The sequence below is a fragment of the Oncorhynchus clarkii genome, chromosome 25, assembly GCF_045791955.1.
Source record: "Oncorhynchus clarkii lewisi isolate Uvic-CL-2024 chromosome 25, UVic_Ocla_1.0, whole genome shotgun sequence".
Classification (NCBI taxonomy): domain Eukaryota; kingdom Metazoa; phylum Chordata; class Actinopteri; order Salmoniformes; family Salmonidae; genus Oncorhynchus; species Oncorhynchus clarkii.
Window position 1 is genome coordinate 17,962,995 of NC_092171.1, and position 24,901 is coordinate 17,987,895.

General features: G+C 45.4%; 2 protein-coding genes across 2 annotated transcripts in view; one reads left to right on the plus strand and one right to left on the minus strand.

Moving 5' to 3' along the window:
* The window catches only part of LOC139384057 (dnaJ homolog subfamily C member 17-like), a 491,465-nt gene extending 489,203 nt beyond the window's left edge, over positions 1-2,262 (plus strand). Inside the window, exon 11 of the mRNA XM_071128694.1 lies at positions 1,991-2,262. Coding sequence (XP_070984795.1) covers positions 1,991-2,032 — 42 coding nt within the window. The 3' untranslated portion in view covers positions 2,033-2,262. The remainder of the gene's footprint in view (positions 1-1,990) is intronic.
* LOC139384061 (formin-like) overlaps positions 1-24,901 on the minus strand; it is a 117,274-nt gene that overhangs the window by 6,714 nt on the left and 85,659 nt on the right. The window lies entirely within an intron of this gene.

Genomic DNA, 24,901 nt, shown 5'->3' on the forward strand with positions numbered 1-24,901 from the left:
GGAATGGCTGGGAGAGCATTAACTCCATAACTCACCAGTTCAAAGATAGCTAGCCCGGCTTTTCTGTATGTGTGGTGCGTATGGCGCAAACACACACAAGAACAAACAAATCAAATGTTATTTGTCACATCCCGAATACAACGGGTGTAGACGTTACTGTGAAATTCTTGCTTACGAGGCCTTCCAAATGAGTAAAAAAATGTCTAAAAATAAATGAACAAGAGTAACACGAGCAATATCAAATACACAAGAATTAAGCTACATACAGGGAGTACCAGTACCAAATCAATGTGCAGGGGTACCCGGTATTTGAGATAGATACAGTTACTTTGGAAAGAACTCACACCCCTTGACTTTTTAAACATTTTGTTCTGTTACAAAGTGCGATTAAAATGGGTTTAACTGTCATTTTTGTTCAATGATCTACACAAAATACTCCAATGTCAAAGTAAAAAAATAAAAAAAATAAAACACGAATACAGTGCATTCGGAAAGTATCCAGACCCTTTCCACATTTGTTACGTAACAGCCGTATTCTAAAGTTGATCATATTTATTTTTTACGGCCTTCCCAAGTGGCGCATCGGTCTAAGGCTCTGCATCGCAGTGTTGCGGCGTCACTACTGTGTCACAACCGGCAACCTGGAGTCCCATAGGGCATCGCACAATTGGCCCAGCGTCATCTGGGTTAGGGGACGGTTTGGCGGGGGGGAGGGGCTTAACTTGGCTCATCGTGCTCTAGCGATTGCCTGCATGCTTCCTTCGTTTGTCAGTTGAACAGTGTTTCCTCCGACAAATTGGTGCAGGTGGTTTCCTGGTTAAGCGAGTGGATGCTAAGAAGCACGACTTGGCGGGTCATGCTTTGGAGAACGCATGACTCGACCTCCACCTCTCCCGAGCCCTTTGGGGAGTTACAGGGATGAGACAAGATCGTAATCAGGAAATTGGGGAGAAAAAGGGCGTAAAAATGACACACACACAAAAAAAAATGATGTCCTCATCAATCCACAGACAATACCCCATAATAACAAAGTGAAAACAGGTTTTTAGATTATTATTATTATTTATTTTTTTACAATTGATTAAAAATAAAAAATAGAAAATAGTATTCAGAACCTTTGCTATCCTGTTTCCATTGATCATCCTTGAGATGTTTCTACAACTTGATTGGGTGTCCACCTGTGGAAAATTCAATTGATTGGACATGATTTGGAAAGAAACACACCTGTCTATATAAGGTCCCACAGTTGACAGTGCATGTCATAGCAAAAATCAATTCATGAGGCCGAAGGAATTATCTGTAGAGCTGCGAAACAGGATTGTGTCGAGCCACAGATCTGGGGAACTGTACCAAAACATTTCTGCAGTATTGAAGGTCCCCAAGAACACAGTAGCCTCCATCATTCTTTAATGGAAGACGTTTGGAACGATCAAGACTCTTCCTAGAGCTAGTCGCTCGGGCTAAACTGAGCTATCGGGGGAGAAGGACCTTGGTCAGGGAGGTGACCAAGAACCCTATGATCATTCTGACAGAGCTCAAGAGTTCCTCTGTGCAGATGGGAAAACCTTCCAGAAGGACAACCATCTCTACAGCACTCCACCAATTAGGCCTTGATGGTAGAGTGGCAAGACGGAAGCCACACCTCAGTAAAAGGCACATGACAGCCCGCTTGGAGTTTGCCAAAAGACACGTAAAGGACTCTCTAGTCTGATGAAACCAAGATTGAACTCTTTGTCCAGAATGCCAAGCATCACGTCTGGAGGAAACCTGGCACCATCCCTACGGTGAAGCATGGTGGTGGCAGCATCATGTTGTGGTGATGTTTTTCAGTGGCAGGGACTGGGAGACTAGTCAGAATTGAAGGAAAGATGAACGAAGCAAAGTACAGAGAGATCCTTGATGAAAACCTGCTTGAGAGCGCTCAGGACCACAGACTGGGGAGAAGGTTCACCTTCCAACAGGACAGCGACCCTCTTTCTCTCTCTCGGAGGACCTGAGCCCTAGGACCATGCCCCAGGACTACCTGACATGATGACTCCTTGCTGTCCCCAGTCCACCTGACCGTGCTGCTGCTCCAGTTTCAACTGTTCTGCCTTATTATTATTCGACCATGCTGGTCATTTATGAACATTTGAACATCTTGGCCATGTTCTGTTATAATCTCCACCCGGCACAGCCAGAAGAGGACTGGCCACCCCATATAGCCTGGTTCCTCTCTAGGTTTCTTCCTAGGTTTTGGCCTTTCTAGGGAGTTTTTCCTAGCCACCGTGCTTCTACACCTGCATTGCTTGCTGTTTGGGGTTTTAGGCTGTGTTTCTGTACAGCACTTTGAGATATCAGCTGATGTACGAAGGGCTATATAAATAAATTTGATTTGATTTGATTTGAAGAACACAGCCAAGGCAACACAGGAGTGGCTTCGGGACAAGTCTCTGAATGTCCTTGAGCGGCCGGCCAGAGCCCGGACTTGAACCCGATCCAACATCTCTGGAGAGACCGGAAAATAGCTGTGCATCAACGCTCCCCATCCAACCTGACAAAGCTTGAGAGGATCTGCAGAGAAGAATGAGAGAAACTCCCCAAATACAGGTGTGCCAAGCTTGTAGCGTCATACCCAAGAAGACTCGAGGGTGTAATCTCTGCCAAATTACTGAGTAAAGGGTCTGAATACTTATGTAAATGTGAGATTTCAGATGCCTCGGTCTCATGACGCATAGTGCCTCGATCTCATGATGCGCGCTCCCGACAGAGTTACTTCTCGTTCCAGTGCTTTTTCTGAAGACAAAGGAATTCTCTGGTTGGAACTAACGATTGATTCGATTGATTCCATACATCGTTGACATGTTTCTAAAGGACTGTAACGGAACTTTTCGGGTATTTGTCTGGATGAAATGCTCGCGCCTCATGAAGATGGATTACTGGGCTGAACATGCTAACAACAAGTGGCTATTTGGACATAAATTATGGAACTTTATGGAACAAATCAGTCATTTATTGTCGAACTGGGATTCCTGGGAGTGCCTTCTGATGAAGATCATCAAATGTAAGTGAAAATTTATGGTGTTGTTTCTAACTTTGTTGATTCCAAAATGGCGGCTATTCCTCTGGCTGTTTTGGGTTCTGAGCACCGTTTTCAGATTATACTTTTTCCGTAAAGTTTTTTTGAAATCTGACACAGCGGTTGCATTAATGAATGAATGAGTGAATAACACTAGTATCTTTTATCAATGTTTATTATGAGTATTTCTACTAAAATCACCGGATGTTTTGGAATCAAAACATTACTGCACGTAAGGCGCTAATGTAAACTGAGGTTTTTGGATATAAATATGCACTTTATCGAAAAAAACCATAAATGTATTGTGTAACATGATGTCCTATGAGTGTCATCTGATGAAGATCATCAAAGGTTAGTGATTCATTTTATCTATATTTCTGCTGTTTGTGACTCCTATCTTTGGCTGGAAAAATGGCTGTGTGTTTTTTCGACTTGGCGGTGATCTAACATAATCATATGTTGTGCTTTAGCTGTAAAGCATTTTTAAAATCGGACACGATGGGTAGATTAACAAGATGTTTATCTTTCATTTGCTGTATTGGACTTGTTAATGTGTGAAAGTTACATATTTAGAAAAAATATTTTTGAATTTTGCACACTGCCTTTTCAGCGGAATGTTGTCGAGGTGTTCCGCTAGCGGAAACCCTGCTCTAGAAAGGTTATGTAAATGTGATATTTTTTAAATTTGTATAAATATACCAAGAGTGTGCAAAGCTGTCATGAAGGCAAAGGTTGGCTACATTGAAGAATCTAAAATATATTTGGATTTGTTTAACACTTCTTTTTGGTTACTACATGATTCCATATGTGTTATTTCATAGTTTACATTATACAATGTAGAAAATAGTAAAAATAAAGAAAAACCCTTAAATGAGTAGGTGTGTAATGAGTACGATGGGAGACAGACAGAGTGCTAGTGTCAAGCGCAGGGCGCAGCAGGTGTTTGTTAGTAAAGGACCACAGGAGGAGGCAGGTAGATGGGTCCAGGGAATGTCAGAAGGTCATACATAGGGACTCCAAAAAGATAACAGTACAGGCAGGGAAAAGGCTAATAACGTAGTCCGGGAGATCAGGCAAGAGGTTGATGACAGGAAATCTGATAGGCAAACGTACAGGCAGGGAATAGGCAAAAAGACGTCGTTAGTGAGGATGGCCAAAAACTACGATACACGGGTGGACTAATATGGAAATAAACAGGGCTCTGAATAGAATGTGTATCAAAACAAACAATACCTCACAATTATGGGGTGCAAAGAACTGAACTAAATAGTGTGTGTAAATGACATACAGGTGTGTGAACGGGTGATCAGAATTCAGGTGATTGGGATCTGGAGAGTGAGCTGCGTTCAGGGCATCTATGTGTTTGAGAGTGTGAGTTGGAAGCAGACGTTACAAGGTGTGTCCAAACTTTTGACTGGTACTGTAAATATTTATATTCCGGACTCTGACATTGCTCGTTCTGATATTTCTTAATTCCTTAAATATTTGTGGATTTGTGTTTATTGTTTTGTATGGTTAAGTATTACTGCACTGTTGGAGTAATACCTAATGTGTAATGTGATGTAGTACACAATTTTAAGGGACCACTTTTGGCTTGTGAGCGCTACTTTCAGAACTACTGGCTAAATCGTATACAAAAGTGCTAGATCATTTTTTAAGGCTATCTTACAAACTATTGTAACATTCAATTTTAAAATGAGTAACACATCCATGGCCACATTGATGTTAATGTAACTATACATTTATTATTATGTAATACTATAAAGCATGCATGTTCAAGATAGCATGCATAGGCTGTTGCAGGTCAGTGGAGATTTTCACAATTGCTGTCGTAAACTACGCAGAATCTTGAACGGCATTGATCACTTGCACCGACTTTTGGCTGTCTTTTTGACTGAGTGAACATAGGTTGTAATCTCATTGATCAACGTCTCAACCAAATATTACCCAATTATCCACGATGAAATGATGTGGTGTGCCCAGTTGGCAGGCATCAGGATAGATAATAATAAGAGTCAAATAAAAAAATAGAGTAGTAGCAGCATATGGTGAGTGTAAAAGTGTGTGTATGTGTGTGTGCGTATGCAGTGGATGTGGATGTGTGTGGGTTTTGTGTGAGAGTGTCAGTGTAGTGTGTGTGAGTGAGTGTGTGTGTAAATATATACAGTGGGGAGAACAAGTATTTGAGACACTGCCGATTTTGCAGGTTTTCCTACTTACAAAGCATGTAGAGGTCTGTATTTTTTTTAATCATAGGTACACTTCAACTGTGAGAGATGGAATCTAAAACAAAAATCCAGAAAATCACATTGTATGATTTTTAAGTAATTAATTTGCATTTTATTGCATGACATAGGTATTTGATCACCTACCAACCAGTAAGAATTCTGTCTCTCACAGACCTGTTAGTTTTTCTTTAAAAAGCCCTCCTGTTCTCCACTCATTACCTGTATTAACTGCACCTGTTTGAACTCGTTACCTGTATAAAAGACACCTGTCCACACACTCAATCAAACAGACTTCAACCTCTCCACAATGGCCAATATCAGAGAGCTGTGTAAGGACAACAGGGGTAAATTGTAGACCTGCACAAGGCTGGGATGGGCTACAGGACAATAGGCAAGCAGCTTGGTGAGAAGGCAACAACTGTTGGCGCAATTATTAGAAAATGGAAGAAGTTCAAGATGACGGTCAATCACCCTCAGTCTGGGGCTCCATGCAAGATCTGACCTCGTGGGGCATCAATGATCATGAGGAGGGTGAGGGATCAGCCCAGAACTACACGGCAGGACCTGGTCAATGACCTGAAGAGAGCTGGGACCACAGTCTTAAAGAAAACCATTAGTAACACACTATGCCGTCATGGATTAAAATCCTGCAGCGCACGCAAGGTCCCCCTGCTCAAGCCAGCGCATGTCCAGGCCCGTCTGAAGTTTGCCAATGACCAGCTGGATGATCCAGAGGAGGAATGGGAGAATGTCATGGTCTGATGAGACAAAAATAGAGCTTTTTGGTCTAAACTCCACTCGCTGTGTTTGGAGGAAGAAGAAGGATGAGTACAACCCCAAGAACATCATCCCAACCGTGAAGCATGGAGGTGGAAATATCATTCTTTGGGGATGCTTTTCTGCAAAGGGGACAGGACGACTGCACCGTATTGAGGGGAGGATGGATGGGGCCATGTATCGCGAGATCGTGGCCAACAACCTCCTTCCCTCAGTAAGAACATTGAAGATGGGTCGTGGCTGGGTCTTCCAGCATGACAATGACCCGAAACACACAGCCAGGGCAACTAAGGAGTGGCTCCGTAAGAAGCATCTCAAGGTCCTGGAGTGGTCTAGCCAGTCTCCAGACCTGAACCCAATAGAAAATCTTTGGAGGGAGCTGAAAGTCCATATTGCCCAGCGACAGCCCCGAAACCTAAAGGATCTGGAGAAGGTCTGTATGGAGGAGTGGGCCAAAATCCCTACTGCAGTGTGTGCAAACCTGGTCAAGAACTACAGGAAACGTATGATCTCTGTAATTGCAAACAAATGTTTCTGTACCAAATATTAAGTTCTGCTTTTCTGATGTATCAAATACTTATGTCATGCAATAAAATGCAAATTAATTACTTAATTATTAAAAATGATACAATGTGATTTTCTCGATTTTTGTTTCAGATTTCGTCTCTCACAGTTGAAGTGTACATATGATAAAAATTACAGACCTCTACAAGCTTTGTAAGTAGGAAAACCTGCAAAATTGGCAGTGTTTCAAATACTTGTTCTCCCCACTGTATATAGTCTTGTGAGTGTGCATAACAGTCTTATAGATATTTAGCAGTCTTATGGCTTTGGGGAAGAATCTGTCTCGGCCGATGCTCCGGTACTGTTTGCTGGACGGTAGCATAGTGAACAGTCTATGGCTTGGGTAGCTGGAGTCTTTGGCAATTTTTCAGGCCTTCCTCTGACAGCGCTTGATATAGAGGTCTGTAAAGGTCTGATATAGAGGTCTGTAAACCAGGGTTCTGTAGAACCTCATCAATATCAACAGTACAGTTACAGTTATATTTTGACCTTGACCTTAAGCATGAGAATAGCATGCTATTCACCCGCTACTTGCTAGCGCTTTGACGGCGCGCATAGCGAAATGCAAGGGATTCCTACTGCAATCCGACCTGTACCTCGCTCGCTACGCCGAGGCTGTCTCTGGGAGAAACAGGGTTGCCACCGTCATCTCGGCACTGACCGGACCGGCCCTGGACTGGGGTGCCACGGTCTGGGAAATGGGCGGACCCGAGGTTGAGTCCTACGAGCGCTTCACCCTCCTCTTCTGTTCGGTGTTTGATCATCCTGTGGAGGGCCGAGAGGAGACTACTGGATTGGGCGCAGGAGTGTCAGGGGAGGTGTCTCGCAGTGTCTGTCAACACCACTATGGTGGAAAGTCCGGACCACGTCCCTCAAGTGGAGTTACCAGAGGAATACCAGGATCTGCACCGGGTTTTCTCTAAGACCCAGGCTACACGCCTGCCTCCACATCGCCCCTGGGACTGTGCCATTGACCTGCTGTCTGACACAGCCCTCACGAGAGAACACGTCTATCCCCTCTCCTATGCGGAGACCGAGGCCATGGAGACCTATGTACAGGAGAGTCTCCAGCAGGGTTTTAACAGCCCCTCTGCGTCACCAGCATCCTCAAGCTTCTTTTTTGTTAAAAAGAAAGATTGGGGACTGCGCCCCTGCATTGATTATCGAACTCTGAATAAAGCCAAAGTTAAGTTCAGCTATCCTTTACCCCTCATCCCAACCATCATCGAACAAATGCACAGGGCTCAGTACTTCACGAAACTGGACTTGAGGAGCGCCTACAATCTGGTACGCATTCGTGCAGGCGACGAATGGAAAACAGCCTTTTCCACGACCACGGGCAATTACGAGTATCTCGTAATGCCTTTTGGTCTGTCTAATGCTCCTTCAGTCTTCCAGGCCTTTATTAATGAAGTGTTTCATGACATGCTGGGACGGGGCGTAGTGGTTTATATCGACAACATTTTGGTCTATTCTGCTGATCGCACCCAGCATGTCTCGTTAGTCAGGTCTTTGATTGGAAGACTGTTGGAGCATAACCTATATGTTAAACAAGAGAAGTGTTTGTTTTTCCAGAAGCCCGTGTCCTTTTTAGGCTACCTCATATCCACGGAGGGAGTGGAGATGGAGGAGCAACGCATCGGCGCAGTCAGGTCATGGCCCATCCCCAACTCCGTGAAAGCAGGCCGGCGATTCCTGGGGTTTGCCAACTATTTCCAGAGGTTCATCCGGGGCTTCAGCACAGTGGTCGCGCCTCTTACCTCCCTGCTGAGAGGAGGTCCCCAGTGTCTTTGTTGGACAGCGGAGGCGGAGAGGGCATTCGAGACAATGAAGGCACACTTCACCACTGCTCCCATGCTGGCACATCCTGACCCCTCACTTCCCTTCATTGTCAAGGTGGATGCCTCCGAAGGAGGAGCAGTGCTGTCCCAGCACACCGGAACCCCTCCACAGCTGCGGCTCTGCTACTTCTACTCCAAGCAGCTGAGCCCCGCCTGGAGGAACTATGACGTAGGGGACCGGGAACTCTTGGCGGTCAAGAAGGCTCTGAAGGCGTGGAGGCACTGGCTGCAGCGGTCCAAACACCCTTTCCTGGTGTGGACGGACCACCGCAACCTGGAGTACATCAGGGCAGCGAAGAGGCTAAACCCAAGACAGGCCAGGTGGGCTATATTCTTCGCCAGGTTCCAATTCACGCTTTCTTATAGGCCAGGCTCGAAGAGTGTGAAGGCGGACGGGATCCGGCACTACGGGACCCTGGAGGACATTGTGTCAGACTGTGTCCCTCAGTTCACCTCACGCGAATAGAAAGCGGGTCAATCAGGAAGTGGGCAGGTTCCTGAGGTGTTACTGTCAGGACCAGCCAGGGGAGTGGGCGGATTTTCTACCTTGGGCTGAGTATGCACAGAATTCCCTCTGCCACTCATCCACTAACCTCACTCTTTTCCAGTGCAACATGCTGGGGTATCAGCCAGTCCTGGCACCTTGGCATCCGAGCGGGACCGAGTCCCCTGCTGTGGATGTTGGCACAAGGAACAGGCCGACCAACACCGCAGTGAGGCGCCTGTCTTCTCTCCAGGCGACCTGGTCTGGCTCTCCACCCGGAACCTGCCCCTGCACCTGCCCTGCTGGAAGCTGAGCCCACGGTTTGTGGGGCCGTTTAAAGTCCCGAGGAGGGTTAACGAGGTAACGTACCATTTCCAACTCCCTGCTGTTTACCGCATTAACCCGACTTCTCATGTGTCTCTCCTCAGACCAGTGGTGCCTGGTCCCCTTGCTGAGGCTCGACCCAGTGACGCCCCGACTCCTCCTCTGGACATCGAGTGAGGTCTGGCATACTCAGTCCGTGAAGTCCTGGATTCAAGGTGTTGGGCGGGAGTACGGCCCAGAGGAGAGGTGCTGGGTTCCTGCAGTGGACATCCTGGACACTTCCCTGACCAGGGATTTTCACCATTGGCGCACTAACCGACCCGCACTGTGTCCCTGTGGTCGTCCCCGAGGCCGATGTCGTCCGGAATCAGGGGGGTAATGACACGGATCCCCCCCAGTACTGCTGCTCATTCCATATTCCGTTCACCAGCTCCGGAGGTCTACGTCACCGGCCTTCTAGCCATCACTAAACTGGATACAATATCACAAACCCCAGACTGTCGTGTCTCATTATGCACACCTGGTTCCCATTCCCCAGGATTATTATGTGTATATACAGTTGAAGTCGGAAGTTTACGTACACCTTAGACAAGTACATTTAACCTCAGTTTTTCACAATTCCTGACATTTAAACTGAGTAGAAATTCCCTGTTTTAGGTCAGTTAGGATCACCACTTTATTTTAAGAATGTTAAATGTCAGAATAATAATAGAGAGAATCATTTATTTCAGCTGGTTTAACTAAGTCAGGTTTGTAGGCCTCCTTGCTCGCACACACTTTTTCAGTTCTGCCCACAGATTGGAATGAGGTCAGGGCTTTGTGATGGCCACTCCAATACCTTGACTTTGTTGTCCTTAAGCCATTTTGCCACAACTTCAGAAGTATGCTTGGGGTCCCATTTGCGACCAAGCTTTAACTTCCTGACTGATGTCTTGAGATGTTGCTTCAATATATCCACATAATTTTCCTCCCTCATGATGCCATCTATTTTGTGAAGTGCACCAGTCCCTCCTGCAGCAAAGCACCCCCACGACATGATGCTGTCACCCCCGTTCTTCACTGTTGGGATGGTGTTCTTCGGCTTGCAAGCCTCACCCCTTTTTCCTACAAACATAATGATGGTCATTATGGCCAAACAGTTCTATTTTTGTTTCATCAGACCAGAGGACATTTCTCCAAAAAGTATGATCTTTGTCCCCATGTGCAGTTGCAAACCGTAGTCTGTCTTTTTTATGGTGGTTTTGGAGCAGTGGCTTCTTCCTTGCCGAGCGGCCTTTCAGGTTATGTCGATATAGGACTTGTTTTACTATGGATATATATACATTTGTACATGTTTCCTCCAGCATCTTCACAAGTTCCTTTGCTGTTGTTCTGGGATTGATTTGCACTTTTCGCACCAAAGTACATTCATCTCTAGGAGACAGAATGCGTCTCCTTCCTGAGCGGTATGACGGCTGCGTGGTCCCATGGTGTTTATACTTGCGTACTATTGGTTGTACAGATGAACGTGGTACCTTCAGGCATTTGGAAATTGCTCCCAAGGATGAACCAGACTTGTGGAGGTTTACAATTCTTTTCTGAGGTCTTGGCTGATTTCTTTAGATTTTCCCAAAAGTTTGAAGGTAGACCTTAAAATACATCCAAAGGTACACCCCCAATTGAGTCAAATTATGTAAAATAGCCTATCAGAAGCTTCTATAGCTATGACTTAATTTTTAGAAATTTTCCAAGCTGTTTAAAGGCACAGTCAACTTAGTGTATGTAAACCTCTAACCCACTGGAATTGTGATACAGTAAATTATATGTGAAATAATCTGTCTGTATTTGTTGGAAAAATTACTTGTGTCATGCACAAAGTAGATGTCCTAACCGACTTGCCAAAACTATAATTTCTTAACAAGAAATTTGTGGAGTGGTTGAAAAACGAGTTTTAATGACTCCAACCAAAGTGTATGTAAACTTCCGACTTCAACTGTATGTTCCCTCTGTTCCCCATTGTCCTTGTCGGTTATTGTTACCATGTCCGTTGGTCTTGTGAGTACCTGTGCTGTTGTATTGGCTTCCATGCTACGTGTTATTGTGCACTTGTTTTATGGGTCTCATCCCGTGTATTATTTAGAGGTTTACACCTCGCTCTTTTGTTTGGGTGGAGAAAATTAAAAAACCCTAAGCGCAGGAATGCGTAATGTCTCCTATCATTATACAGCGTGACATAGGTATATGAGTAATCAATTTGGATAAGGGAATAGTCACGTTGGCTCCCTCTCTGGCCTCTAGGTCACCAGGCGCCATTGTTTCTGTTTCAGTTTCATGTCTGTGCGTTGTTCGTGTTTCTTGTTTAGTATTATGTTCCATTTATTTTATTAAAACACTCACTCCCTGAACTTGCATCCCAACTCATTACAGAATGACGCCTCACCAAAGGGAAGCATCAGGGAGTGTTTACATTTTTTTTTGATTCGGAAGTGAATTGGGTCCGGGTGTCAGAACCGGAGCTACCTGGGTATTTTTTTTTGATTCGGAAGTGAATTGGGTCCGGGTGTCAGAACCGGAGCTACCTGGGTGGCCACAGCAGGTTTGTCGGATTCCCATGCCTCGGCGGACTCGACGGGTTCTCCTGCCTTAGCTGGCTCAAGGGGTTTCCACATACCTCAGCGGGATCGATAGGCTCCCATGCCTCAGCTTCACTTCCAAGATGGCGTAGCAGATCAGAGGTCTTTTTCTTTGTCTTGTTGTGTCCCGTGTATATATGTTTTTTTCTCCTTCGTATATATTTCGTATATATTTTTTATATTTTTAACCTCAGTTTCAACATACTCTCCTGCAACTCGCCTCACCCAATGTGGCATGGATCTGCTATTTTCTATACTTTAGAACCGGAACCCCCAACAGAAGCTAGCCAGCTAACTAGCTACTAGCTAGTAGTCAGTTAGCCACTGCTAGCAGTCATCAGCTAACCTTAGCCCAGTCAACTCCTGCCAGTCTGCACAGCGCGATTCAACTCAGAGCATACCAGACTGCTTTTTCTCCACCTCTCCGATTTCCTACCGCAAGCTCTGATCCTTTTCACCTGGATCATCGCAGCAAACTAGCTGCTATCTGAGTGGCTACCCCCTGGCTAATGTCTCTGTTCCGAAGCAAGCACCAGTGAGCCTGAAACAAGCCTTGTGCGAGGCCCATCTCCTGGCTAGCTAAAGAGGTCCATCAGGTACTCCTTGGGCTACAATACATATTTTGCCAATTGGCCTGGACCCCTTTTACTGCCAACACGGAGCCCCGCCGATTCCATCAAGACTGGTCTACCGATGTAATCTGCCCGAGGGGTTTCAACAGGCTCCTCCGTCGCGATGTCCCCTGAAGGCCCATCTAGTAGCCTGCTAGCCTGCTAGGCCCACTAGCTGTCTAGAGCATATCGGACTGTTAGCTGAAGATGACCATCTGCCAATTTCTTGGGCTACAATACCTATTTTGCCAATTGGCCTGGACCCTTTTACTGCCTACATGTAGCCCTGCTGATCCAACACGTAATTGCCTGAGGGGGCTTCTTCCGTTGCGAAGTCCCCCTAAGGCCCTTCTGCTAGCCCCGACCCGCTAGCTGTATGAATCGGCGTGTCTCCAGCTTGCCTAGCTTCCCACTGGTCCCTATGAACACTCGGCTTCGCATGCCTCTCCCTAATGTCATCATGTCTTGTTCATTGCTGTTTTGGTTAGTGATTATTGTCATATTTCACTGTAGAGCCTCCAGCCCTGCTCAATATGCCTTAGCTAGCCATTTTGTTTCACCTCCCACACATGCAGTAACCTCACCTGGTCTAAATTATGTCCCTAGAGACAAAACCTCTCTCATCGTCACTCAATGCCTAGGTTTACCTCCACTATATTCACATCCTACCATACCTTTGTCTGTACATTATGCCTTGAATCTATTATTCCGTGCCCAGAAACCTGCTCCTTTTACTCTCTGTTCCGAACACACTAGACAACCAGTTCTTATAGCCGTTAGCGTACCCTTATCGTACTCCTCCTCTGTTCCTCTGGTGATGTAGAGTTTAATCCTGCCCCTGCAGCGCCTTTCTCCACTCCCATTCCCCAGGCGCTCTCATTTGTTGACTTCTGTAACCGTAAAAGCCTTGGTTTCATGCATGTTAACATTAGAAGCCTCCTCCCTAAGTTTGTTTTACTCACTGCTTTAGCACACTCTGCCAATTCGGATATCCTAGCCGTGTCTGAATCCTGGCTTAGGAAGGCCACCAAAAATTCTGAAATTTCCATTCCTAACTATAACATTCTCCAACAAGATAGAACTGCCAAAGGGAGCGGAGTTGCAATCTACTGCAGAGAGAGCCTGCAGAGTTCTGTCATACTATCTAGGTCTGTGCCCAAACAATTCGAGCTTCTACTTCTAAAAATCAACCTTTCCAGAAACAAGTGTCTCAACGTTGCCGCTTGTGTAAGGGGCTTAATACAGTTGTATTCCAGCCACTAGGGGGTGCTCTGGTGAAGCCCATGGGAAATAAATAAATATAGTGTAAGTGAATTGGGAAGAGAAAGAATGAAAAACGAAAGAAAGACTGTTAACGGCTCTTACCTGTGCTGACATGATTAAAAGTGCCGTAAACCGTACTTTTCCCGTTGTAGTTTATATGATAAGCTCATTGGAAGGGTAAACAAATTTGGAGGCGCCGCTAAGATTTATTTTCATGTGAGCACCGGCCCATATTCCTTGAACGAACAACGAGTGAGAGACATTGGGAGAGTAGCTAGCTAGCTATCGTTAGCAGGCTAACCACCTAATCAAGTGTAGCTATCTTGCCATTGCCTGCATTGTCGTTGTTGCCACGTGAGTAGGACAATATGAGTCGAGAGAGGGAAACGTTGTTGGATGAAATGGAACAGAGTTTATGGATTTTAACTGCGAACAATTCACGGCACTTGTGTGTACGTTGTGGAATAGTAGATGACTCTGAAGTAAAAGGAAAGAGCCATCGAGCTTTACGGCGCAAATTGATGGAGGATTTAATGGAATCAGAGGATGAGGGAGTGTCTTGGCTGCTTCAACTGAAAGACGAAATCAAAGGAATATCGGACTCTGAGGATACTGTGAAAAGTCTGCCAAGTCCCAGCCAGTCGGCGACAGCGAACCCAGCGGAGAGATGGGAGAAGAGGGAGGGGCTCCTCAGCCCAGCAGAGAAGTGGTCTCAGCCCCCAGATAAGCACCCGCCACAGAGAGAGAATGGAGTGAGTATATCCAGTTATAAAGACTTTAAAATTCATGGACATATCGTAGATCATGTCAAAGATAAGCTCAGCTTCAGCAGCCAAGAACATCAGATGGATGTAAAATTAGCTAGGTTACCATGAATTAGAAATCATAGAAGCAGTAATCAGAGCTGTGAGCCCACCAATAGCCAGGTAACGTTAACTTAATGTTAGCTAAGGAGTTATCTAACGTAGGTGTTGAGAGTGAGTGGTGTAACGGCTGCAAAAAAAGACATAATATGACACTGACTACACACTAAGGCAAAGCTAACGAGGACACATTATGCAACTGAAGGATGCTACAAAGTTAATGTATCATAAGTTGACGTTAAAGCAACACTAGTTACTGCTGTACAGTAACGTTAGCTAGCTAGCGATGTTGAAAGAATATACTTTTTTTTAGCTAGTTTGTAGCTAAAGTACGTCTTTAAAACTGCATCGCCTGAAAGTGTTATCAGCTTCAGCTCGTGCCCAATCAGGACTTAAATATGGCACAGAGTTAGAATGCCTGCAGGCCATTGTTACAGGATTAACAAATGATAATGTCAGGACAGAGATGAGAGTGCATCTCCAGAATATTAACACCAGTGATGAACTGTTGCTTGAGAAAATGCAAATTGCCCAGGGCAATGAAAGCGAACGCATGCAAAAGGCCAGGATTTCCTCGTAAGTTCACACCCACACGAGTGAACGCAGTACAGAGTGAGGGTAACGGGGATAGCGGAGAGGAATGTGCACAGGCAGAGCCCTCACAGACTACAGTCCGAAAAAAAAATATATATAATCCTCTCCTGAGTAAAATTGATGCGAGCAATGAAGCAATCAAAGAACTGACCCGTCAGGTTGCCTCATTAGTACAGTCAGTTAGGAATCGCTCCAACAGAAAACCAAGTCCAACCAACAGGGAGAAAAGAAAATGCAAAAGTTGTTATGAGACTGGTCAACAGACTGCCATCATTGCTACAAATGTGGCAGTGATAGCCATTGGGCAGTAGGATGTAGGATCAGGGGCAACGCCTGGGGGTCACAACCATGGAACCGGGAGTGACCTCAGATACATCTAGTTCCATCCAGTGTTGCAGTGTAAAGGTAGAGAGAATGTCAGAGTTGAAGTTGTGTTCATTGTGTCATAAAGCTGCCTATTGTTCCAAAGTGTGCCAACAGGATCGGAAACACCACCAACCTACATGTAAGATTGCCCGCAAGACTGACCACAACTCCCCTTGTCCCATGACACAGAGAGAGTGGGGGCCAACTACCCCAGCTACCACAGGACATTGTAATATAGCATAGCTCATTCGTGAAAAAGTGTCGAGTGTGGTGTTATATGGAGGGTGTAAAGACACAGGGGCTCAGGTATCCATCATTACTGAGGAATGGAGAAAACGTCATTTATTTGAACCGGACGTGAGAGTGATCTGGGGCCTGGACCTACAAAGTCAGGTCGTGAAAATATCAAAACGGCCATCTCGAAAAGTTGACATTACAGTAGTGAATACTACCAACATGACATCCCCTTACCAAGACAAACAGTGATAGGGACTTTACAGAGATTAGTAGCGTGTCACCTGGCTCCTGTGTCCAGTGGAGAAAAGGTTACTGTAGCACAGGTTCAGGACAGATCCCCACCGGAACCTGGCCCTGACAACGGTCAAATAGAGTGGTGGGACCCACCTGTAGAGGTTCAGCACTTGAGCCAAGACCAACAAGAATTAGTCAAACGGATGCTCAGAGAGGAATCAGCTGTTTTCGCCAAAGATGACAATAACATAGGGTGTATTGAAAATCTCAGAATGGAGATGTGCCACGCCCCTTGTATGCTGAGGTGAAAAGCCACCTTCAGGGGCTGCTGAACCAAAACTTCATCAGGAAGTCAACGTCCTCATACGTATCACCTTTGGTCTGCGTATGGAGAAAAGATGGGATTTTAAGACTTTGTGTTGATTACAGAGGATTGAACAAGACGACTGTTCCGGCAGGCATCCCATACCCCGTATACAGGAAATAGTTGATGGTTTGGGAGAAAACTCATGGTTTACAGTTTTAGATCAAGGAAAGGCATACCACCAAGGCTTTGTGGGAGAGGAGTCCAGAAAATACACTGCCTTCAGCACCCCTTGGGCCTTATATGAAATGAATTTAATTCCCTTTGGCTTATCAAACAGTCCCCCTGCCTTCCAACGAAGCATGGAGGAAAGTTTAGAGGGGATAAGAGGTAGAATCTGTATAGCATATTTGGATGACGTTCTTATTTTTAGTCAGTCATTAGAACAACATGGGGAAAATGTCCGTCAGGTACTAAGGCAGCAAAATAAATGGGGCATTAAACTCAGGGCTGATAAGTGTGACCTATTCAAGAATGAGGTCCGTTATTTAGGAAAGATAATTTCTGCTGAGGGTTACAGAATGGATGTTAAAGAAATTGTAGCAGTGCAAGAACTGGTAAACAGGCCACCAACAAACGGGAGAGAGTTGAGGAAACGACTGGGGTTTCTAGGGTACTATAGGGGTTATGTACAGAACTTTTCACAACATGCTAAATGTCTCTATGACTTACTAGCAGTGAAGTCGGAGACCCCAGCTTCTGGGATGCGAAGGACCAAGGTAGCTATGCAGTCGGGACAGGCTCTCCCCTACCAGAAAGTTATATGGGAGGATGCTCACCAAAGAGCATTAGAAGACTTGGTGAGTGTGTTGACTAATCCACCTGTGCATGCTTACCCAGATTTCAAGGACCCTTTTATCCTGCATGTTGATGCCTCCGAAGAGGGATTGGGAGGGGTGTAATACCAACGACAAATTGGCAAACTGAGAGTCATTGGATATGGCTCCCGCACCCTGACTCAAGCAGAGAGAAACTATCACCTTCACTCAGGGAAACTGGAATTCTTGGCCCTCAAAAGGGCAGTGACTGATCGGTTCCGAGATTACCTATTTTATTCTCCCTTTGTGACAATGCACAGTGATAATAACCCATTGACATATGTACTAACTACAGCAAGACTGAATGCCACCGGTCATTGCTGGGTGGCAGAGTTTTCTTACTTTAATCTCACACTGAAGTATCGTCCTGGAAAGGTAAACACTGATGCAGACTTTCTGTCACGCTCTCCTTTGCATGCTGAACATTACATGGAAGACTGCACAGAGAAACACTCACTTGAAATGGTAAAAGCAACACTCAATAATGTTCAGACACAACAGAATGACTGTGTAACGTGGATCTCCACAGTCACACTAAGGCCATCAGTGCAAGATGAGCTGTCATGGTGGGGGGGAACAGTTACAGACCGACTGTCTCCACACGATATTATGCAGGCTCAGTTAAAGGATGCGGCTGTATGGAGAATCTTGGAACTGAAATGTCAAAGGACTAAGCCTGAACCAACAGAATGTCAACAAGAGTCATACAAAGTCAAACAGTTACTGCAAGAGTGGAACAGGCTCCATGCCTCACCAGATGGATTAATACAAAGGAAAACGGCAAAAATGACACAAGTTGTGGTACCAAGTCAGTATAGAACACTGATTTACAAGTACTTACACACTGAAATGGCCCATCTAGGAACAGAAAGAGTGTTGAACTTAGCACGAGAACACTTTTATTGGCCGCGCATGCAACATGGCATTGAACACTTTATCACCAAAGTGTGTAAGTGTATCAAACAAAAGAAACCCAGTGTAATAACTAGGTCTCCAATGCAACATGTACGAGCTACAGCTCCTTTCCAGATGATTCCAATTGACTATGTGCATTTGGAGAAAGGCAGAGGGGGCTACGAGTACATTTTTAGATATTTTCGATAACTTTACAAAATGTGCACAAGCCTACCCCACCAGAAATAAGTCAGGGAAAACTGCAGCAAAAAAAGCTTTTTGATTATTTTTTCCACAAAGTTTGGCTTTGTGTCAAAAATCCATCATGATCAGGGAAGAGAGTTTGAAAATCAGTTATTCAGAGCCTTGCAGAACTGTACGGGAATAGCCAATTCCAGAACCTCTCCATATCATCCACATGGGAATCCGGTGGAGAGATTTAACCGTACACTGTTGTCAATGTTGCGCACACTAGATGAAGAGAAAAAGGCCAACTGGAGTGATTATCTGAACAAGGTCATTCATGCATATAATTGTACCACCAGTGATGCTACTCTGTTCTCACCGTATTTCCTGCTATTTGGAAGGGCTCCACTGCTACCTGTTGACCTTGTCTTTGGGTTACAGATATCATACCAGGATTATGCTAAAAAGTGGCAGCAACAGATGGCTGAAGCCTATGACATCGCCAGTAGAAACATGGAGAAATCAACAGCAAAGGGAAAAGCCTACTACGATCAGAAGAAAATGAGTTCTGCATCGCAATATGCTCATGTCATGTAATTCTCTACCTTTTGAGGAACCTGTTGAAACACCCCATAGAGGTCTGTGGAGAAGGGAACCACCCCAGCAAAAGCAGCAAAATGGGGAGAGCACTGAGTCTGAGAGCTCAGATGAGGATTCTTATCTAGTATTCATCAATAGGCCACATAGGGATGAAGAGAGCAGAGTAGCACACAACTAGTATCAGATAATATTGGGTAAACGGGGTCAGACTGATAGAAACTTCACTGTGAAGGAGTGCCAGCCAGTCCTCAGAGAGAGCCCGGAGAGGACGGGTAAATATGGAAACAGCTGAGGGCTCAGAGACTCAATCATCTCATGATGAAGTGGACACTGATTCATTGGGGTCACCCATGACCTTGACCTGCCGTTCAGCCCGGCAGAGAAGACCCAGAGACATTCTAACCTCTAACACTTTAGGGCTGACAAGCTCTGATCAGGATACCAACTAGAGATGTTCTGATGTGTATATATTTTCTTGTTTACCTTTTCTCGTTTACCTACTAATCACAGTGTGATAATGTTTAGTGGGGGTTGCGTCTTTGCCCATAAAGGCAGACTGGACATGTCTAGATAGTTATATGGCTGTTAGGCCAGTTTTCTCCGTTGTTCTCATGAACAATACTTACATCTTCTCTTTGTTTTGAAGCCAGTGAAATGTTTGTGACAACATTTAGTTTTTGCAGTGGGGTGTTTGTTGTAAGTGGCTTAATACAGTTGTATTCCAGCCACTAGGGTGTACTCTGGTGAAGCCCATGGAAAATAAAGAAATATAGTTTAAGTGAATTGAGAAAAGTAAGAATGAACAACTAAAGAAAGACTGTAAACAGCTGTTGCCTGTGCTGACATGATTATCAATGAACCTACCGGGTACAACCCCAAATCTGTAAACACGGGCACCCTCATAGATATCATCCTGACCAACCTGCCCTCTAAATACACCTCTGCTGTCTTCAACCAGGATCTCAGCGATCACTGCTTCATTGCCTGCGTCCGTAATGGGTCTGCGTTCAAACGACCACCCCTCATCACTGTCAAACACTCCCTAAAATACTTCAGCGAGCAGGCCTTTCTAATAGGGTACCTTGGAAGGATATTGACCTCATTCCGTCAGTAGAGGATGCCTGGTTATTCTTTAAAAGTGCTTTCCTCACCATCTTAAATAAGCATGCCCAATTCATAAAAATTTGAACCAAGAACAAATATAGCTCTTGGTTCACTCCAGACCTGACTGCCCTTGACCAGCACAAAAACATCCTGTGGCGTACTGCATTAGCATCGAATAGCCCACGCGATTTGCAACTTTTCAGGGAAGTTAGGAATCAATATACACAGACAGTTAGGAAAGCAATGGCTATCTTCAAACAGAAATGTGCATCCTGTAGCACAAACTCCAAAAAGTTCTGGGACACTGTAAAGTCCATGGAGAATAAGAGCACCTCCTCCCAGCCGCCCATTGCACTAAGGCTAGGAAACACTGTCAGCACCGATAAATACACGATAATTGAGAATTTCAAGAAGCATTTTTCTACGGCTGGCCATGCTTTCCACCTGGCTACCCCTACCCCAGTCAACAGCCCTGCGCCCCCCAAAGCTACTCACCCAAACCTCCCCCATTTCTCCTGCACCCAAATCCAGATAGCTGATGTTCTGAAAGAGTTGCAAAATCTTGACCCTTACAAATCAGCCGGCCTAGACAATCTGGACCCTCTCTTTCTAAAATTATCCGCCGCAATTGTTGTAACCCCTGTTACTAGCCTGTTCAACCTCTCTTTCGTATCGTCTGAGATCCCCAAAGATTGGAAAGCTGCCGCGAACATCCCCCTCTTCAAAGGGGAGGCACTCTAGACCCAAACTGTTACAGACCTATATCTATCCTATCTATCCTAGCCAAGTTAACAAACAGATCACCGACCATTTAAAATCCCACCGTACCCTCTCCGCTATGCAATCTGGTTTCCGAGCTAGTCATATGGGTGCACCTCAGCCACGCTCAATGTCCTAAACGAAATCATAACCGCCATCGATAAAAGACAATACTGTGCAGCCGTCTTCATCGACCTGGCCAAGGCTTTCGACTCTGTCAATCACCACATTCTTATCGGCAGACTCAATAGCCTTGGTTTCTCAAATGACTGCCTCGTCTGGTACACCAACTACAGAGTTCAGTGTGTCAAATTGAAGGGCCTGTTGTCCGGACCTCTGGCAGTCTCTATGGGGGTGCCACAGGGTTCAATTCTCAAGCTGACTCTTTTCTCTGTATACATCGATGATGTCTTTCTTGCTGCTGGCTGGTGAGTCTCTGATCCACCTCTACGCAGACGACCCCATTCTGTGTACTTCTGGCCCTTCTTTGGACACTGTGTTAACAAACCTCCAGACAAGCTTCAATGCCATACAACTCGCCTTCTGTGGCCTCCAACTGCTCTTAAATGCAAGTAAAACTAAATGCATGCTCTTTAACTGATCGCTGCCCCGCACCTGCCCGCCCGTCCAGCATCACTACTCTGGACGGTTCTGACTTAGAATATGTGGACAATTACAAATACCTAGGTGTCTGGTTAGACTGTAAACTCTCCTTCCAGGCTGGCCCTCGCTTCATATTCGTCGCCAAACCCACTGGCTCCAGGTCATCTATAAGTCTTTGCTAGGTAAAGCCCCGCCTTATCTCAGCTCACTGGTCACCATAGCAGCACCCATCCGTAGCATGCACTCCAGCAGGTATATTTCACTGGTCACCCCCAAAGCCTATTCCTCCTTTGGCCACCTTACCTTCCAGTTCTCTGCTGCCAATGACTGGAACAAATTTTAAAAATCACTGAAGCTGGAGACTCATATCTCCCTCACTAACTTTAGCATCAGCTGTTAGAACAGCTCACAGATCATTGCACCTGTACACAGCCCATCTGTAAATAGCCCATCCAACTACCTCATCCCCATATTGTTTTTTTGTTTGTTGCTCTTTTGCATCCCAGTATCTCTACTTGCACATTCATCTTCTGCATATCTATCACTCCAGTGTTTAATTTCTAAATTGTAATTACTTCGCCACTATGGCCTATTTATTGCCTTACCTCCCTAATCTTACCTCATTTGCACACACTGTATATAGATTTTTTTCTATTGTGTTATTGACTGTACGTTTGTTTATCCCATGTGTAACTCTGTGTTGTTTGTGTCGCACTGCTTTGCTTTATCTTGGCCAGCTCGCAGTTGTAAATGAGAACTTGTTTTCAACTGGCCTACCTGGTTAAATAAAGGAGATATATATTTTTTAAAAGCTGGCTCGACAGGTTGCCATGCCTCAGCGGGGTCGATAGGCTCCCATGCCTCAGCTAGGTGAACAGGTTCCCGTGCCTCGACCGAGGCAACCAGGGAGGTCTCAGCCGGCTCATCGGGCTCTCACACCCCAGCCGGTTTGTCAGGTTTCTGCGCCTCAGGGGAGGTGACCGGTCCGCTCCTGATCCCCGGGACCGTCCCTTTGGTTGGCATCCTGCGGCTGGACTCACGCGCTGGGGAGGGAGTATTGCCACGTATACTCTCTCTCCGGCACTCTAGGTCGACATGCTCCAGCGTCTCAGCCAGATCGGCAGGTTCCCGCGCCTTAGCAGAGGTGACCCGTCCACTCCTGATCTCCGGGATCGTCATTTTGGTCGGCGTCCTGCGGCTAGTGCCGCGGGGAGTGGGTACTGTCACGTGTGCTCCCTCTCCGGCCTCTAGGTCACCAGGCTGCTCATTATTGCACACTCCTGTCACCATCGTTACACGCATCAGCACATAATGACACTCACCTGGACTCCATCACCTCCTTGATTACCTGCCCTTTATATGTCACTCCCTTTGGTTCCTTCCCCAGGCGTCATTGTTTCTGTTTCAGTTTCATGTCTGTGCGTTGTTCGTGTTTCTTGGTTAGTATTATGTTCCATTTATTTTATTAAAACACTCACTCCCTGAACTTGCATCCCGACTCTCAGCGCACACGTTACAGGAATTGTAAATATGAAGGACACTTGTTTTAAATCTATTTTATGTTATAACCTGGAGACAAATGTGAAACCAGTCATATGGCAGAAAACTGAAGCATATCAACTTTCCCGCAGTAGAGTTTATGAAATGCTGTGGCTACCCCGACTTTATCTGTTTCCTATTTCTATCATGTTAAATATTAGCCACTATCAGTATCTGCTGTCAGTAAGCCTAAAAACCACACATTCAACTGGCAATTTACTGTTAGTTCCATTCAGTTGGTATAGCCTACATTATCATTGCATTTAATTATATTGTTTTGTTTACCTTCATTTGCTTTCTCTGTAAACACAGTCATGGTCGTGCGGTTGTTGCTGACGATCCTTAGTAACAGTTGATAATATACAAAAAAAAGACATGTAGGCTAATTAAATCGTTACGGAGCTGCGAGCGGACAAAGTTGTGACAGTTTGAACCAGACGCATGGCGCAATACTTGGCCATGTCGTCACACAGTTCCATGGTTAGTGCAGGCAATAGATGAGGTATATTCATATACTATTCTCCCTATAATAATAATTCTATGTACACTAATCTTCCAACATTACCATGGGTTGAAGAATGTGGCAATTTTCTTAATGAATCAAACCACTGTTTTCTTTCATTCATATTATTTATTTATCCATTATTTTACCAGGTATGTTGACTGAGAACAGGTTCTCATTTGCAGTAACCACCTGGGGAATAGTTACAGGGGAATGAATGAGCCAATTGTAAACTGGGGATTATTAGGTGACTGTGATGGTTTGAGGGCCAAATTGGGAATTTAGCCAGGACACCTGGGTTAACACCCCTACGATAAGTGCCATGGGATCTTTAATGACCTCAGAGAGTCAGGACACCCGTTTAATGTCCCATCCGAAAGACAGCACCCTACACAGGGAAGTTTCCCCAATCACTGGGATATTTTTGTAGACCAGAGGAAAGAGTGCCTCCTACTGGCCCTCCATCACCACTTCCAGCAGCATCTGGTCTCCCATCCAGGAACTTACCAGGCCTAACCCTGCTTAGCTTCAGAAGCAAGCGAGCAGTGGTATGCAGGGTGGCATGCTCCTGGCATAAATTTAAAGCATAAATGGTTCTCCAAACCATTTTTGTGTGATTCATAAATACTTTCCTAACCCTAAATAATCCACAAGATCAGAGCATTTTTAAATCTACCAATTGGTGCTGAAACGGTGACGAATGTGCAGATATTTAAATGTCGTTCTTTTATTAATCCCTAATATTCTGAACCCATTCTCTCGATATTGTAACGACCCTGGGTTTATAAGCACGGAAATCGACACTACTGCACGAGCATGCTTTTGTGACGTCGGGCTCGAAGGTCGAGGGTTCGAGACCTGCTCCCTGCTGTTTCATTACATTACATTCATTACATTGTTTCATTACATTTCCACGAGAAAGTCTGTTGGTTTTCAGAGGTTGAATGAAATTGAATCAGAGCGTGCAAGGTAGCCACACCGTGTTGCGTGACTGAATAAGGTAAGTCTGAATACCAAATACTGAGTAGTGTGTAGGAAATGCGTAAATTCCTAAGTTGGAATCGGCCCCTAAGAGCTTAGTGCCGTGATGCCAAAATAGCCTAACGCACGTCTGGCCCCTCACTGTCCCTTCCAGCAGCCCTGACCAGATACTTGGCACAGGTTAGGCCAGTGCTGCATCTCTCCATGTGCAATAAACCTGCAGCCCTGTGGACTGGTCAAACCATGACAATGTTTAACAGTCCTCTCAGAACACACAGTCTTTAACAGGCCCCTGTCCCCTGCTAGTAAAGCCAGAAGGCCTCCAGGAGAACTGCTGTCCCGCAGTGGGACTCCCCCCGACACCACGCCTCGGGTCAGATGAAACATCGTAAATCCAGTCCCAGTCTTTGACATTGTACCAGGCCCTGGGCCCGGCCTGCCTACCTTCTCTTTGACGCCCCTGTGCTTTAATACCTGGTAAAAACAGCTACACTC